This window comes from Primulina tabacum, chromosome 7 (genome assembly GCF_025594145.1).
Source record: "Primulina tabacum isolate GXHZ01 chromosome 7, ASM2559414v2, whole genome shotgun sequence".
Taxonomy (NCBI): domain Eukaryota; kingdom Viridiplantae; phylum Streptophyta; class Magnoliopsida; order Lamiales; family Gesneriaceae; genus Primulina; species Primulina tabacum.
Genome location: NC_134556.1, coordinates 9,156,218 through 9,171,312, shown reverse-complemented (window position 1 = coordinate 9,171,312; position 15,095 = coordinate 9,156,218). Strand labels below are relative to the sequence as shown.

General features: G+C 38.0%; 1 protein-coding gene across 1 annotated transcript; it reads left to right on the top strand.

The window, feature by feature from the left end:
* The first annotated feature begins 416 nt into the window (after nt 1–416).
* Nucleotides 417–14,606, top strand: LOC142550543 (uncharacterized). The gene is made up of 7 exons (XM_075659617.1): nt 417–473; nt 557–801; nt 890–1,093; nt 1,180–1,287; nt 1,369–1,438; nt 1,747–1,820; nt 14,362–14,606. Exons 1-7 carry the CDS (start codon nt 417–419, stop codon nt 14,546–14,548), a joined length of 945 nt encoding a protein of 314 aa, XP_075515732.1. The 3' UTR covers nt 14,549–14,606.
* The last annotated feature ends 489 nt before the right edge of the window (nt 14,607–15,095 follow it).

Below are 15,095 nucleotides of genomic sequence, written 5' to 3'. Positions count from 1 at the left end.
AAAGAGTGTCTCGAACTATGCTACTTCGAATGATAATGACGTGAAAGCTTTGAGCTATGTTGATTTTTTGTAGGTAAATATTTAATTGTGGTTATATTACTTTGTAGTATTTTATTAGGATTGAATCTGGCTAAATTCTGGTTGTATTAGCTTTGAGCAATGAAAAAGATAGCCGATTATTGCAATTGTCAATGACTATGATTTGTATCAATTTATAACTTGATTATTTGTCTTCTAGGGTAAGCCGGTTGCGTTGGCATTGGAATCTAGGGCCAATATTGTTGCCTAAAGTACAATTGTCCATGTCAATGCGGCTGATAAATTATTTCATGGTGTTCCATTACCCATGAGTTGCATGCACGTATCCATTGATAATGTTGTGAACAAATTATCACATTTGCCATTTTCAATTCCAAATGAATGTGATATTGTTGGTGATGCTACCAGCACACTTGGTAGTAATGCAAGATGAGGTAAATGTCATATTATATTTAAATTTAAATTATCATAAAGAATTCAATATTGCAGCTAACATGTGTACATTTTCGATGTTTAGAAGCTTCAAAGGAAGAAAAATGTCGACCGCATAAATAACCTTGGTTTGTCTTCAAGTGTGCCAAGATATTTACATCTATTGTATTCTTATTGTAAACGTGCTCTAGACGATGAACAAAATCTATCACTGGTTTTTTATCATGATTTCTTTGACGAGGATTACGAACTACTTGTGCACCTTGAAGACATCATTCCTTTCTATAATTTGGATCCAATATCTTCCAATTGTATAGTTGTGTACATGTGGTAAGTCTTCTTCTTTTGTTTGTTACCACTTATGATGTATAAACTTCATTAATTTAGCATATTCACATTATTCTGTTTGAAATTGTAGGCATCTTTATAAAAAGATGAAAAAAGATAACAAGACCGACAAGTTTAGATTTGTGAATCCACACACGATCCCATACATTCCATATGTGACCAAACTTGACAAAAACGGTAAAATCGAACACTTGAATGAAAGAGCGAGTGTTTTGGCCGACAGCCTGAGTGGTGCATCAAGAAATCAACTAGTTTTGGTGCCACATAATGTTGGGTGAGTAAAAATTACAATATCAGATTTAATTTATTTTCTCGATAGTTTATTGAATTGTATACACTAATTATGTGTTCTGTGCGTAGTTACCATTGGATTCTCACTGTCATCGATCCTTACAAGGAGATGGTTTATTTTTTGGATTCACTTAGTCATCGAAACCGTTACGATGACTGGAAATATGTGGTGGATATGTAAGTTAATATTTTGTTTTTATGTCAAATTTAATTTAGTGAATAAAACAATCATATGTTGACTGTTACTGATGTATGAAGGAGTGTAAGATTGTTTAATTCAAACAAGGAAAGGAAATGGAAAAAACAAGCTATATGGGAAGTAGTAAAGGTATGCATGTGTACTTGTCATTAATTAACGTTTATTTCAATTTGTGTATCAATCACTAACAATTTTTTTTAAACATAGGGTTCTCGACAACTAGATGCAAAACAATATGGTTTTTATGTTATGAGATTTTATGAGAGAAATGATTGAAAAAAATGATACCAGTGAGAAGGACTCACTATCTTCAATTGTAATATTCGACATATTCTCAATATTCACAAATAATTGTGTATTTCTCATTTTTCAATGTCTTTATTGATTTTTTTTTTATTAATATTATCATTGTTTTTGTTCACAGTTCATGAAAACAGAGTACTCTAAGGAAGAAATTGATGAAGTGTGATCTGAGTGGGCGGAATGCATACAAGATTATATTTACGAATAGGTATGCAAAGTATTGATGAAGTGCTTTGTGTTAGAATGACCCAAATCAATCATTTTTCTATTTTCTTCAGTAAATGATGCCCCTGAGCACATATTCTGGTCATGATAGTAAATAGTCTAAATCATACGAACATTCTGCTCATGATCTTGAATTGTATATTTTGTAACAATCCCAGGTAGGTTCAATGATTATAAAAAATTGAAATCTTTCTGAGACGAAACAGAGCTTGTGAATATTGGTCCCGTTTTATTTTCTCTGTTTTTGAGGTTTATTTGTTCTAAACAGTCAGACTTGTGGTTCCATATGCATTTGTAGTGTAATATCTCTGTATTTAAAACTTTGTTTTTTTATAGCACTCTCGCACCTCGTATCCTTCTCTTTTTTGTTTTTCCTTTTTCTTGCTTTTTCTCTCTGTTTAGCCAACAAGAATATGCAGTTCGTCTCTGTTTTCTTTTGGGTTTTCTCAGTACGTAATTGGAAGGAATATTTTGTATTCATTTTCTTAAAGAAAACGATGTCATGGGCTGTACCTGTAATAAGCTGGGTGATGCTAAGTTGATTTTCATAGGTTTTGGAGGTTTTGAATTACGGCAATTAAATTATTGCTCATCGAGGGATTTTTGTCAACAATATTAACATCACATTAAAAAAATGATTTTTTGTGAGTTTTCAGATGCTTTTTATTAGGTTTAGGGCAATGAAATAGTTTTCAGATCTTTATTCAGTAGAAAATCTAAACTCTACAAAAATAATGTTCAATTATCCATCCACTAAATGTTACAGTCCGGAATTGTATTGCTTGCTAGCGGCATGTATTATCTTGAGGCCTTTCTACCAAATGGTGTATTTGTGAAACAACTTTAAAGATATCTGAATTATAATGGATACATATTGTGAGGAGGTGATGCACGATTGCATAATTAAGCTCAAATGTTGTTTTCATTGTTTGAGTCTTCCAACTTAAGATTGAATATGAACTTTTCAGACCTTTTTCGTGAGTCTGTTGCATCTTGTTCGTGTAGAATTTGGTGGGTGAAGTTAACAAGTTAAAAAGTTTCATACAGCTATTGTAGTGTCGTTAACTTATATCGTTTCAACTGAAACTCTGGATGAAAGAAGATTGATTAATGTACTTTTTGTCCCGTTATTTTTTTACCATGATGAAATGAATACTTCCCAACAAAGATTTAGCTTGGTAAATTTGAGGTTTATTTGTTCTAAACAGTCAGACTTGTGGTTCATATGCAGTTGTAGTGTAATATGTCAGTATTTAAAACTTTTTTTTATAGTACCATTATGACAACCATGACTCTTTTCATTGATAACTTTAGAAGTTAGACTTCAGTTTCACATTAGTTCTAGCTTCCTAGAACATAAATGTTATTGTACATCAGAAACATTAGTTTTATACAACTATTTTGTTTCTTCATACAGGCTGTATATCGGAAAATTGGGAATATATTTTTTTGAACAACCATTCAAAAAGCAACGACATTATCACAAAGTAAGTGTACTCTTAACCATGTCAATATTCTTTGTCTTTGTATGTAGTCTAGTGTTGTGATTGTCTTTGTTGATTATTTGAGCAGTGCAATTGGATACTGTCAAAGCTAGGCTGCAAAATCTGGGTTCAGTTTGATATCATTAACTAATTTGATATGTTGTATACTGTAAAATCCAGGATTTTAGATTGATAATATTTTGTACCAAGATTTGCAAGATTTTCGAAATGGAATGGATAATTTTATCTTGAGCATTATTTGGAACTCAAGAATTTAAATAATATCGTTTATATTTCGGAATTTGAGATATGCAGAATTATACCGGATATAGATATAAGATTTGATATACTTGGATAAAGATTTAAGCAGGAAGATAATGCAATCTTGGATTACAAATCTTGAAGTAGATATCATAGGATTTTCGAAAAAATTGAAGGATTTAGGGAGGATTTTCGAAATTGATGATATATAGGGAAAAGTCTACCCGATAAAATACAGTCTTGGGAAAAATTTAAAAGTTTAACTATCATGATTTTTAAGAAAAAAATATCAAAATCTTATATTGGAAAAATACCACTAAATTTCGAGTTTAGGTAGGGAAATTTTGGGATTTAAGAAATATAATTGGTGTCACGCCCCGAGATCGGGGTTGGTCGACACCGACGTTGTTCATCAATCACACAATCGAAAAACAACCAGCCTCGTAGAACAGTATAAACCGAAACCAGTTTATTTCATAAATTCGCAAAATTTGAACATTTGTCTTTACAACAGAAAATAAATAAATGCGGAAACGTTTTACAAATAAAAAAAATACGAAAATTCTAAATCCGAATACTACAATTCTCGAAATTTATCACCAGCCCCAGAATTGTTCTGACTCTTCTTCCTCAACCTGCTCTTCGGATTTATCTGGGGAGGGAGTAAGGGGTGAGTATTTTGGGAAATACTCAGCAAGTGGGGGCCGTTCGAGTACACAACAACATGCATATAAAATTTCGAAATACATACACACACCATGCATAATTTGACTCATATCACATTCGTATCATTGACCTGACACTGAGATTCCTCTACTTTCAATGGTTTACTGAATTCAGTCCCTAATTTTTATTCCTCTAAGGGGGCGAGGCCGAATCGGTTATATCCCCACCATATGAGGGTCATATCATAGTTGGGATTCCCTCCCATATCAAGTTGAATCCTCACAGTGTCAACATAAAACCCATGCAGCAATCATAACCAGAAGGAGGGTAGAAGAAGAATTGTACTCGACCGAAATTTCAAAAAACGAAAATGCATACACCGAAATTACACATTTAAAACAAGCACACTTACCTTAAATTCTTGAGGATAAAAACGTGAAAACCTCGGGATTCTTGCACTGGAATTTCGAAAATTCCTCTTCGGCGACTGAACTGCGGCAGCGCTTCGCGGCTCTCGAGAATCCTAAGAAAACTAGGGGAGAAACTCGAAAAACTGGAGTAGAAAATGGTGTGAATTTTCGAGTTATAGGCCCTCCTATTTATAGGGGTTGGCTGCTATCTCGATCGAGTTTATCCGCGCGTTTGAATTGAATCAAATCTTCATCTAGAATCGTTATCTAAATCTAAATATTTATCCCTGATCCTGGATGATAAATTTGGAAATCTTGATATCCTTCCCTTGGATAAATTTCGAAATTATGCTATGTCCAGCCTGAAAAATTTTGACTTCTGTGTCTAATTTCCAATATTCGGTAGACTTTTTATTTCCCAATTATATTTCTTAAATCTCAAAATTTTCCTACCTAAACTCGAAATTTAGTGGTATTTTTCCTAGATAAGATTTTGATATTTTTTCTTAAAAATCCTGGTAGTTAAACTTTTAAATTTTTCCCAAGCCTGTATTTTATCGTGCAGACTTTTCCCTATATCTCAACAATTTCGAAAATCCTCCCTAAATCTTTCAATATTTTCGAAAATCCTATGATATCTACTTCAAGATTTGTAATCCAAGATTGAATTATCTTCCTGCTTAAATCTTTATCCAGGTATATCAAATCTTAGATCTATATCCGGTATAATTTTGCATATCTCAAATTCCGAAATATACACGATATTATTTAAATTCTTGAGTTCCAAATAATGCTCAAGATAAAATTATCCATTCCATTTCGAAAATCTTGCAATGGTACAAAATATTATCATGATAAAATCTAAAATCCTGGATTTTACAATTGGGAAATAAAAAGTCTACCGAATATTGGAAATTAGACACAGAAGTCAAAATTTTTCAGGCTGGACATAGCATAATTTCGAAATTTATCCAAGGAAAGGATATCAAGATTTCGAAATTTATCATCCAGGATCAGGGATAAATATTTAGATTTAGATCACGATTCTAGATGAAGATTTGATTCAATTCAAACGTGCGGATAAACTCGATCGAGATAGCAGCCAACCCCTATAAATAGGAGGGCCTATAACTCGAAAATTCACACCATTTTCTACTCCAGTTTTTTCGAGTTTCTCCCCTAGTTTTCTTAGGATTCTCGAGAGCCGCGAATCGCTGCCGCAGTTCAGTCGCCGAAGAGGAATTTTCAAAATTCCAGTGCAAGAATCCCGAGGTTTTCACATTTTTCTCCTCAAGAATTTAAGGTAAGTGGGCTTGTTTTAAATGTGTAATTTCGGTGTATGCATTTTCGTTTTTTTTTTGAAAAAATTCAGTCGAGTACAATTCTTCTTCTACCCCCTTCTGGTTATGATTTCTGCATGAGTTTTATGTTGACACTGTGAGGATTCAACTTGATATGAGAGGGAATCCCAACTATGATATGACCCTCATACTGTGGGGATATTACCGATTCGGCCTCGCCCCCTTAGAGGAATAAAAATTAGGGACTGAATTCAGTAAACCATTGAAAATAGAGGAATCTCAGTGTTAGGTCAATGATACGAATGTGATATGAGTCAAATTATGCATGGTGTGTGTATGTATTTCGAAATTTTTTATGCATGTTGTTGTGTACTCGAACGGCCCCCACTTTCTGAGTATTTCCCAAAATACTCACCCCTTACTCTCCTCTCCCCAGATAAATCAGAAGAACAGGTTGAGGAAGAAGAGTCGGAACAATTCTGGGGTAGTGATTTCGAGATTTAGTCTTAGCCATGTTCTCATTATTTTCGAATTTTAGCGGTTTAATTTTCATGTAAAACGTTTCCGCATTTATTTATTTTCCGTTGTAAAGACAAATGTTCAAATTTTGCGAATTTATGAAATAAACTGGTTTCGGTTTATACTGTGCTACGAGGCTGGTTGTTTTTCGATTGTGTGATTGATGAACAACGCCGGTGTCGACCAACCCCGGTCTCGGGGCGTGACATTTAAGTGGTATCAGAGCCGCCAGGTTCATAATCCGGGTGGGAAAAGATTTTTTTTTCGGAAAAAAAAAAAACGAAAAATTTTCGGACGAATTTTTAATCGGGACCGACGCTATTCCCTCCGAAACGGCCCAACGATCGAGACTCACGACCCAAAAGTCGTGAGGTAGGGGTCCAAATCGCGAAAATCCTTCGTTTAGGCCTCCAAAACGTCGTTTTTTCCGTTTTAGGAAAGTTTTGTAACCCTTATAACTTTTCATAGGAAACTCCGAATTCGATTCCGTCAACTGTTCTGGAATCCTCTCGACATATGCTTCGAATCCATGTGTCTATCTCAAAACTTTCCATTTTTGAAATTTCCGAAAATTTTGATTATTTTCGTATATTTGACTCTATATAACCTTGAAATTTTTATTCTGTCCTATTTGTGATATTCTGAGCATTTTCTTTTTATTATTTTTCAGGAAATGGCTCGTTTTCGTGTCACTGCTCGTAAGAAAGTAACTCGATTACCCATAGGGAGACTATTCAGTTGGATTACCACCAGCATTGCACGCGCGCTCAGGCTGCTATACATTTAAAGGAATTTGCTATAGGACACCAGGATAGGACTAACAGGAGGCTGAGAGTTAGTAATCTTGAGAGGAGGCAACAAGTGGAAAATCTGACTACCAAACTGGAGGCAGCAGAGAAAAGAATTGACGAGGTCTTCCAAATGTTCGAGCTCGTTAAAGAACATAACTGCGAACTGCGAGAGTCATTACAAATAACGATGAGTCAAGCCAAGCAAGCTAAGGAGGAAGTGGATAGACGCACCATAGAACTGTCTGAAGCCCGTCAAGCCCGGCTGAGGGATAAGAAAAAAATTGAAGAATCCTGGAATGTGATCATGCAATTATCTGAGAATAACCAAAGGCTATCCAAGGAGGTAGACGAAAGGAAAGCAAAGGAGAGGGAGCTCATCCAGAAGAATGAAACAAACTGCGCACACGCAAGAAATGAATTGAATGACGCGATATGAAAGATTCTGACCCACAGGGAAGAGATTGCTGAGTTGGAATCGGAAAATCAGAGTCTTCATATGCAGTTTGCAGAGTTCTTAGACCCAGAGGTGCCTGAGGATCCCGAGGAGGAAGAAGCCCTACCTGATGTGGCCGAGGGGAATGGAGAGATAGCGGATTAGAAAATTTTAGTGAATCATTCTTAGTAGTTTATTCCCATTGTTGCTACGTTTTCTTTTCTTCAGTACATTTATTTATTTAGATTGGTCATGTTCATTTATTTTCCTGTTTGAGAAGTCAATAAAATATTTTATTTGTTCCATTGATTTAAATTTATTTCTGCGCAATCTATTGCATGAAACCTACTCGTACCAATTTTTAGAACTTGCGAATGTAGGAAATGGCCGGCAGACCCCCAAGGCAAAACCGCAACCCGCGTTACGCTAATGCCGATCGCGAAGAGAGACAGGAGAATCGACAGGAGAATGGACCACCGCCTGCAGTTAATCTAAGCCGAGCTGATCTTATGGCCATAGCCACCATAGTGGCGACAACACTGCAAGGGTTGGGAAACCCAAATGCTAATCAACCACCTCCACCACCACCACCGAATGGAATCAAATTTCATTATGAATCCCTCCGAAAGAACAGATGTCCGATATTCAGAGGGGACGCTGATCCCGAAGTTGGCCAGATTTGGCTAAAGAGTGTCGAGACTCAGTTAAGGCTTTTGGAAGTTCCCGAGGCACTCAAAGTGGATGTGATTGTGCCTTTCCTGGAAGACAGAGCAGCTAAATGGTGGGAAGCAGTCTCGCCAGCCATGATCGCTGCTGGACCAATCACATAACGAAACTTCCGAGAAACATTTCTGAAACAGTACTATCCGGCAGAGGTCAGATTGCAGAAGTTAAGTGAGTTTGAAAATCTCACTCAAGCTCCAGACATGTCAATGGTGGAATACACCACCCAGTTAATGCACTTGGGTCTTATGCTCCGGCCATCATGGCGGACGAAGTTTTGAAGCTGCACCGCTTCAAGAGAGGATTAAATAGTAGAATCCAGTCAGCCTTAGCAGTTTATCACCCCGCCAATTTTGCAGATCTTATGGGTGCAGCTATCCGAGCTGAAACCGACATCCGCCGCAGGGAGGGAGAGAATAAGAACAAGCGACCTCATGCCGGTCAGTCTTCTCAGGGCGGTCAGAAGTTCAGAAAGCCAAACCAATCAGGTGGACCTTCCTCAGGGCAAAACTCAGCGGCCAACCATCAAGGACCCAAGCCATGCCCGAAGTGCGGTTTCAGACACCCCGGGGAATATCGAAGAGCCAGTGGTGCGTGCTTCGGATATGGGAAAGCAGGGCACAGGATCGCAGATTGTCCTACGGCCGCCAACCAAGCAGTTGGGCCCAACAAGGGAACTGGGCCGAATGTGGGAGCTAACCCCAACAAAAAAAAAGAGAATAAGCCTAATGCCAGGGTGTTCGCTATGAACCAAGAAGAGGCGGACGAAGCCAATGAAGTCGTATCAGGTACCATCTTACTTCAAAAATTACCTTCTTATGCATTGTTTGACTGTGGTGCTACACACTCTTTTGTGTCAAAAAGGTTTGCTAAGAAATTAGGACTTAAGCCCGAATCTCTAACTGAACCTTTTCGGATAGCCACACCTATGAGTAAGAACATAGAAACTCATGAAATTCACAAGGATTGTAAGATCGGTATCGCTAATCAGACTTTCAGTGCCGACTTGATACAATTGGTTATGGTCGATTTCGACATCATTTTAGGGATGGATTGGTTAGCCAATAATAATGCCATAGTGGACTGTAAAGGGAAAAGAGTTAAGCTCCGAACCCCAAATCAAAAAGAGATCGTGTATCATGGTAAATCCAAGAAACGAAAATCACTCCTTTCGGCTTCCTAGGCATGGAAGGCCATGAAATCCGGAGAAGACATCTACCTAGCAATGATCAACGAAGTGCAAGGAGAAGTCGAAATGAGGATAGAAGACATCCCAATAGTATGTGAGTTCCCGGATGTTTTCCCAGAAGAACTCCCAGGGACAGTTCCTGACCGCGAAGTTTAGTTCGAAATTAATCTGGTTCCTGGTGCAGCACCAATCTCTAAAGCACCTTACAGGATGGCGCCAGCTGAACTCAAGGAGCTAAAAGAGCAACTCCAAGAATTGCTGGACAAAAAACAAATTCGACCTAGTGTGTCCCCATGGGGAGCGCCAGTACTCTTTGTGAAGAAGAAAGATGGGAGTATGAGATTGTGCATCGATTATAGGGAACTGAACAAGATCACTATCAAGAACAAGTACCCTCTTCCAAGAATAGACGATCTATTTGACCAGCTCAAGGGAGCCGCAATCTTTTATAAATTGAATCTGAGGACTGGATACCACCAACTGAAGGTCAGGGCTGAAGATATCTCCAAAACAGCTTTTCGGACAAGATATGGGCATTATGAGTTCACAGTGATGCCTTTTGGGTTGACCAATGCGCCTGTAGCCTTTATGGACCTAATGAACAGAGTGTTCAAACCATTTCTGGACCGGTTCGTAGTGGTATTTATTGATGACATCCTCATTTATTCTCCCAACGAGGAAGAACATGAAGAGCACCTCCGCCTTGCACTACAGGCACTGAGGGAGAAAGAGCTATATGCTAAGTTTAAGAAATGTGAGTTCTGGCTTAAGAGTGTATCCTTTTTAGGACATGTGATCTCGGAAGCAGGAGTATCAGTGGATCCCAAGAAAGTTGAGGCAATTACAGAGTGGCCAAAACCTAAGAACGCCACACACATCAGGAGCTTTCTTGGACTGGCAGGTTATTACAGAAAGTTCGTCGAAGGTTTTTCTTCCATAGCTATACCACTGACTAAGCTCACTCAAAAGAATTCCAAGTTCATCTGGGACGAAGGTTGCGAGAAAATTTTTCAGACATTGAAAGAAAAACTTGCATCCACGCCAGTGCTAATCTTACCTACTGAAGATAAGGAATTCACCATCTACAGTGACGCATCTAAGGAAGGTCTGGGATGCGTACTCATGCAAGAGGGAAGAGTGATCGCCTATGCGTCAAGGCAGTTGAAACCGCACGAAAAGAACTACCCTACGCATAATCTTGAGTTAGCAGCAATTGTCTTTGCCTTAAAAATTTGGAGGCACTACCTCTATGGCGCCAAGTGTGAAATTTTCACAGATCACCAAAGCCTCAAGTACTTGTTCACCCAAAAAGAACTAAACATGAGGCAAAGGCGATGGATCGAACTACTGAAGGATTACGACTTGACTATAAGCTACCATCCAGGTAAAGCGAACAAAGTGGCCGATGCTCTGAGTCGGAAAAATAGAGGCAAGATCACTCTAGCTTCCCTCTCGGCCCAGCCATGTCTGCAGGAGACCGTCAAGTTAAATCAGGACCGAGACCCCGAGCTAAAGAAACTTAAGGAGCAAGTCGAAAGCGGGAAGTCTCAAGATCTACAAATTGATGACAAGGGAGTCCTATGGATGAATGGACGACTGTGCGTACCGAACAACGATAACCTTCGCCAAGAAATACTATCAGAAGCACACAATTCCAAGTTTTCAGTACATCCAGGCAGTACAAAAATGTACAGAGACCTTAAGAGGAATTTTTGGTGGAACGGAATGAAAAGAGATGTGGCAGTATTCGTCTCTAAGTGTCATGTTTGTCAACAGGTCAAAGCAGAGCACCAGCGACCCGGAGGTATATTGCAACCGTTGGAGATACCTGAGTGGAAGTGGGACCATATCTCCATGGACTTTGTGGTAGGATTACCAAAGTCAAGGCAAGGTCAGGACGGAATATGGGTAATTGTAGATAGACTTACAAAATCTGCACACTTCCTACCCGTCCGTATGAACTACAATCTGGACAAATTAGCTACACTGTACATGGACAATATTGTAAGACTTCATGGAGTACCAGTGAGCATCCTGTCTGACAGAGACCCAAGGTTCGTCTCGCGCTTTTGGAAGAGCTTTCAAGAGGCCATGGGAACAAAAGTAACCCTAAGTACGGCCTATCATCCTCAAACCGATGGACAAACGGAGAGAACCATCCAAACTTTGGAAGATATGCTGCGAGCATGCACTCTTGAATTCAGTAGCAGTTGGAGCACTCATCTACCTTTAATTGAGTTTTCTTACAACAACAGCTATCACAGCAGCATCGGAATGGCCCCATACGAAGCTCTTTATGGAAGAAAATGTCGATCACCACTTTATTGGGATGAAGTGGGAGAAAAAGCAGTAGTAGGACCCGAGCTCGTACAGATAACAGTAGACAAGGTTACAGTTGTCCGAGAAAAACTCAAGACAGCTCAAGGCCGACAAAAGAGTTGTGCAGATCTTAAAAGAAGGCCAGTGGAATTCAACGTGGGCGATAAGGCCTACGTTAAAGTCTCGCCTATGAAAGAAGTTGTCCGATTCAGCAAAGCTGGGAAGCTGAACCCCCGTTATGTAGGACCCTTCGAAATTCTGGAAAAGGTGGGTACACTGGCATACAGATTGGCACTGCCGCCAAACATGTCAAGAATTCATAATATTTTCCACGTGTCCCAAATACAGAGATACATCTCTGATCCAAGCCACGTGTTGGAAGTAGAACCGCTCATGACCGAAAGTAACTTGGGAGAAGAGCTGAAGTACGAAGAAGTTCCCATCAGGATCGTGGACACCAAAGACCAAGTACTAAGGCGACGAATCATTCCCTACGTCAAGGTGCAATGGTCTAATCACACTGAAAGAGAAGCCACATGGGAGCTGGAAGAAAGGATGAGGAACCAATACCCTTACCTCTTCATAGAACTAGTCAACCCAAGTTTCGAGGACGAACGAAACTTCCCATAAGGAGGGAGGGATGTAAAATCCAGGATTTTAGATTGATAATATTTTGTACCAAGATTTGCAAGATTTTCGAAATGGAATGGATAATTTTATCTTGAGCATTATTTGGAACTCAAGAATTTAAATAATATCGTGTATATTTCGGAATTTGAGATATGCATAATTATACCGGATATAGATATAAGATTTGATATACCTGGATAAAGATTTAAGCAGGAAGATAATGCAATCTTGGATTACAAATCTTGAAGTAGATATCATAGGATTTTCGAAAATATTGAAGGATTTAGGGAGGATTTTCGAAATTGATGAGATATAGGGAAAAGTCTGCACGATAAAATACAGGCTTGGGAAAAATTTAAAAGTTTAACTACCAGGATTTTTAAGAAAAAAATATCAAAATCTTATCTTGGAAAAATACCACTAAATTTCGAGTTTAGGTAGGGAAATTTTGGGATTTAAGAAATATAATTGAGAAATAAAAAGTCTACCGAATATTGGAAATTAAACACAGAAGTCAAAATTTTTCTGGCTGGACATAGCATAATTTCGAAATTTATCCAAGGGAAGGATATCAAATTTCGAAATTTATCATCCAGGATTAGGGATAAATATTTAGATTTAGATCACGATTCTAGATGAAGATTTGATTCAATTCAAACGCACGGATAAACTCGATCGAGATAGCAACCAACCCCTATAAATAGGAGGGCTTATAACTCAAAAATTCACACCATTTTCTACTCCAGTTTTTTCGAGTTTCTCCCCTAGTTTTCTTATGATTCTCGATAGCCGCGAAGCGCTGCCGCATTTCAGTCGCCGCACTGGAATTTTCGAAATTCCAGTGCAAGAATCCCGAGGTTTTCACGTTTTTCTCCTCAAGAATTTAAGGTAAGTGGGCTTGTTTTAAATGTGTAATTTCGGTGTATGCATTTTCGTTTTTTTTGAAAAATTCAGTCGAGTACAATTCTTCTTCTACCCCCTTCTTGTTATGATTTCTGCATGAGTTTTATGTCGACACTGTGAGGATTCAACTTGATATGAGAGGGAATCCCAACTATGATATGACCCTCATACGGTGAGGATATAACCGATTCGGCCTCGCCCCCTTAGAGGAATAAAAATTAGGGACTGAATTCAGTAAACCATTGAAAGTAGAGGAATCTCAGTGTCAGGTCAATGATACGAATGTGATATGAGTCAAATTATGCATGGTGTGTGTATGTATTTCGAAATTTTATATGCATGTTGTTGTGTACTCGAACGGCCGCCACTTGCTGAGTATTTCCCAAAATACTCACCCCTTACTCTCCCCTCCCCAGATAAATCAGAAGAACAGGTTGAGGAAGAAGAGTCGAAACAATTCTGGGGATGGTGATTTCGAGATTTAGTCTTAGCCATGTTCTCATTATTTTCGAATTTTAGCAGTTTAATTTTCATGTAAAACGTTTCCGCATTTATTTATTTTCCGTTGTAAGACAAATGTTCAAATTTTGCGAATTTATGAAATAAACTGGTTTCGGTTTATACTGTGCTACGAGGCTGGTTGTTTTTCGATTGTGTGATTGATGAACAACGCCGGTGTCGACCAACCCCGGTCTCGGGGCGTGACATATACAATGTAAAAATTCACTTAGCTTTCAAATTCCATTGTGTGGGATATATTTATTATGGGAAAACAATGTATTATCGTCTCTATGCACCATTTGTGTTAGCTGCATTTCCAGTGTATGTCTTTGCTTGCAATATCATCTCTTACATGGGGTTTTAATGGGCTTTCTATGTGTGGATTATATGCCAGGGATGAAATGGCATGGGAAGGTTTTGATGCAGAAATGTTGATGAGGTTTGAGGAGATCGAGGCCGATAATGACAAAAGATTGCAGTATATCCGTATTTTCTGTTTGGAAAATTTTGATATTGTGGGACTCTACTGCCATATTGCCACATTGATGACGAACATGTATCAAGGTCAATTACAGTATTAAATTCAAATTTGTTAAAATTTTGTTAATCGTTGGCATATTTTGGATGATGGATTTTGAACATAACATAGCCACGGATTGAAATTAGTAAATATTTTATTTTCGATTGTTATTTTTGGTTTAACTATATATATATCGTAAATAAAAAACATTTTAATACAATAATTTTTTTCATTATTAAAGACAACAGTTTTGAATTCTAGTGAAGAAAATTTAAAGACAACGGTTTTGAATTGATGTAGATTCAACAAAACACTACGGTTTTTAGGTGTTGCAAAACTGTTGTCGATTGTGTTAAAAAAACAACGGTCCCACACGTGGCGAAACTATTTTCGTTGATAAATAATGACAACGGGTTAAAACCGTCGAAAAACTGTTGTCAATCGTGCTAAAAGACAACGGTCTTTAAACGTTGCGAAACTGTTGTCGTTGGTATTAAATGACAACGGTTTAAAATCGTTGCGAAACTGTTGTGGTTGGTATTAAAGTACAACGGTTTAAAACCGTTGCAAAACTATTGTCGTTGGCACTAAAAGACAACGGTTTAATA

Excerpts from the sequence above, each read along its gene's own strand:
- LOC142550543 (XM_075659617.1), top strand. The coding sequence starts at position 417 with ATGAATGTGATATTGTTGGTGATGCTACCAGCACACTTGGTAGTAATG. Across the intron at positions 1,288-1,368 it reads TGGAAATATGTGGTGGATAT|GAGTGTAAGATTGTTTAATT; the intron begins GTAAGTTAATAT and ends TGATGTATGAAG. Across the intron at positions 1,821-14,361 it reads AAGATTATATTTACGAATAG|GGATGAAATGGCATGGGAAG; the intron begins GTATGCAAAGTA and ends ATTATATGCCAG.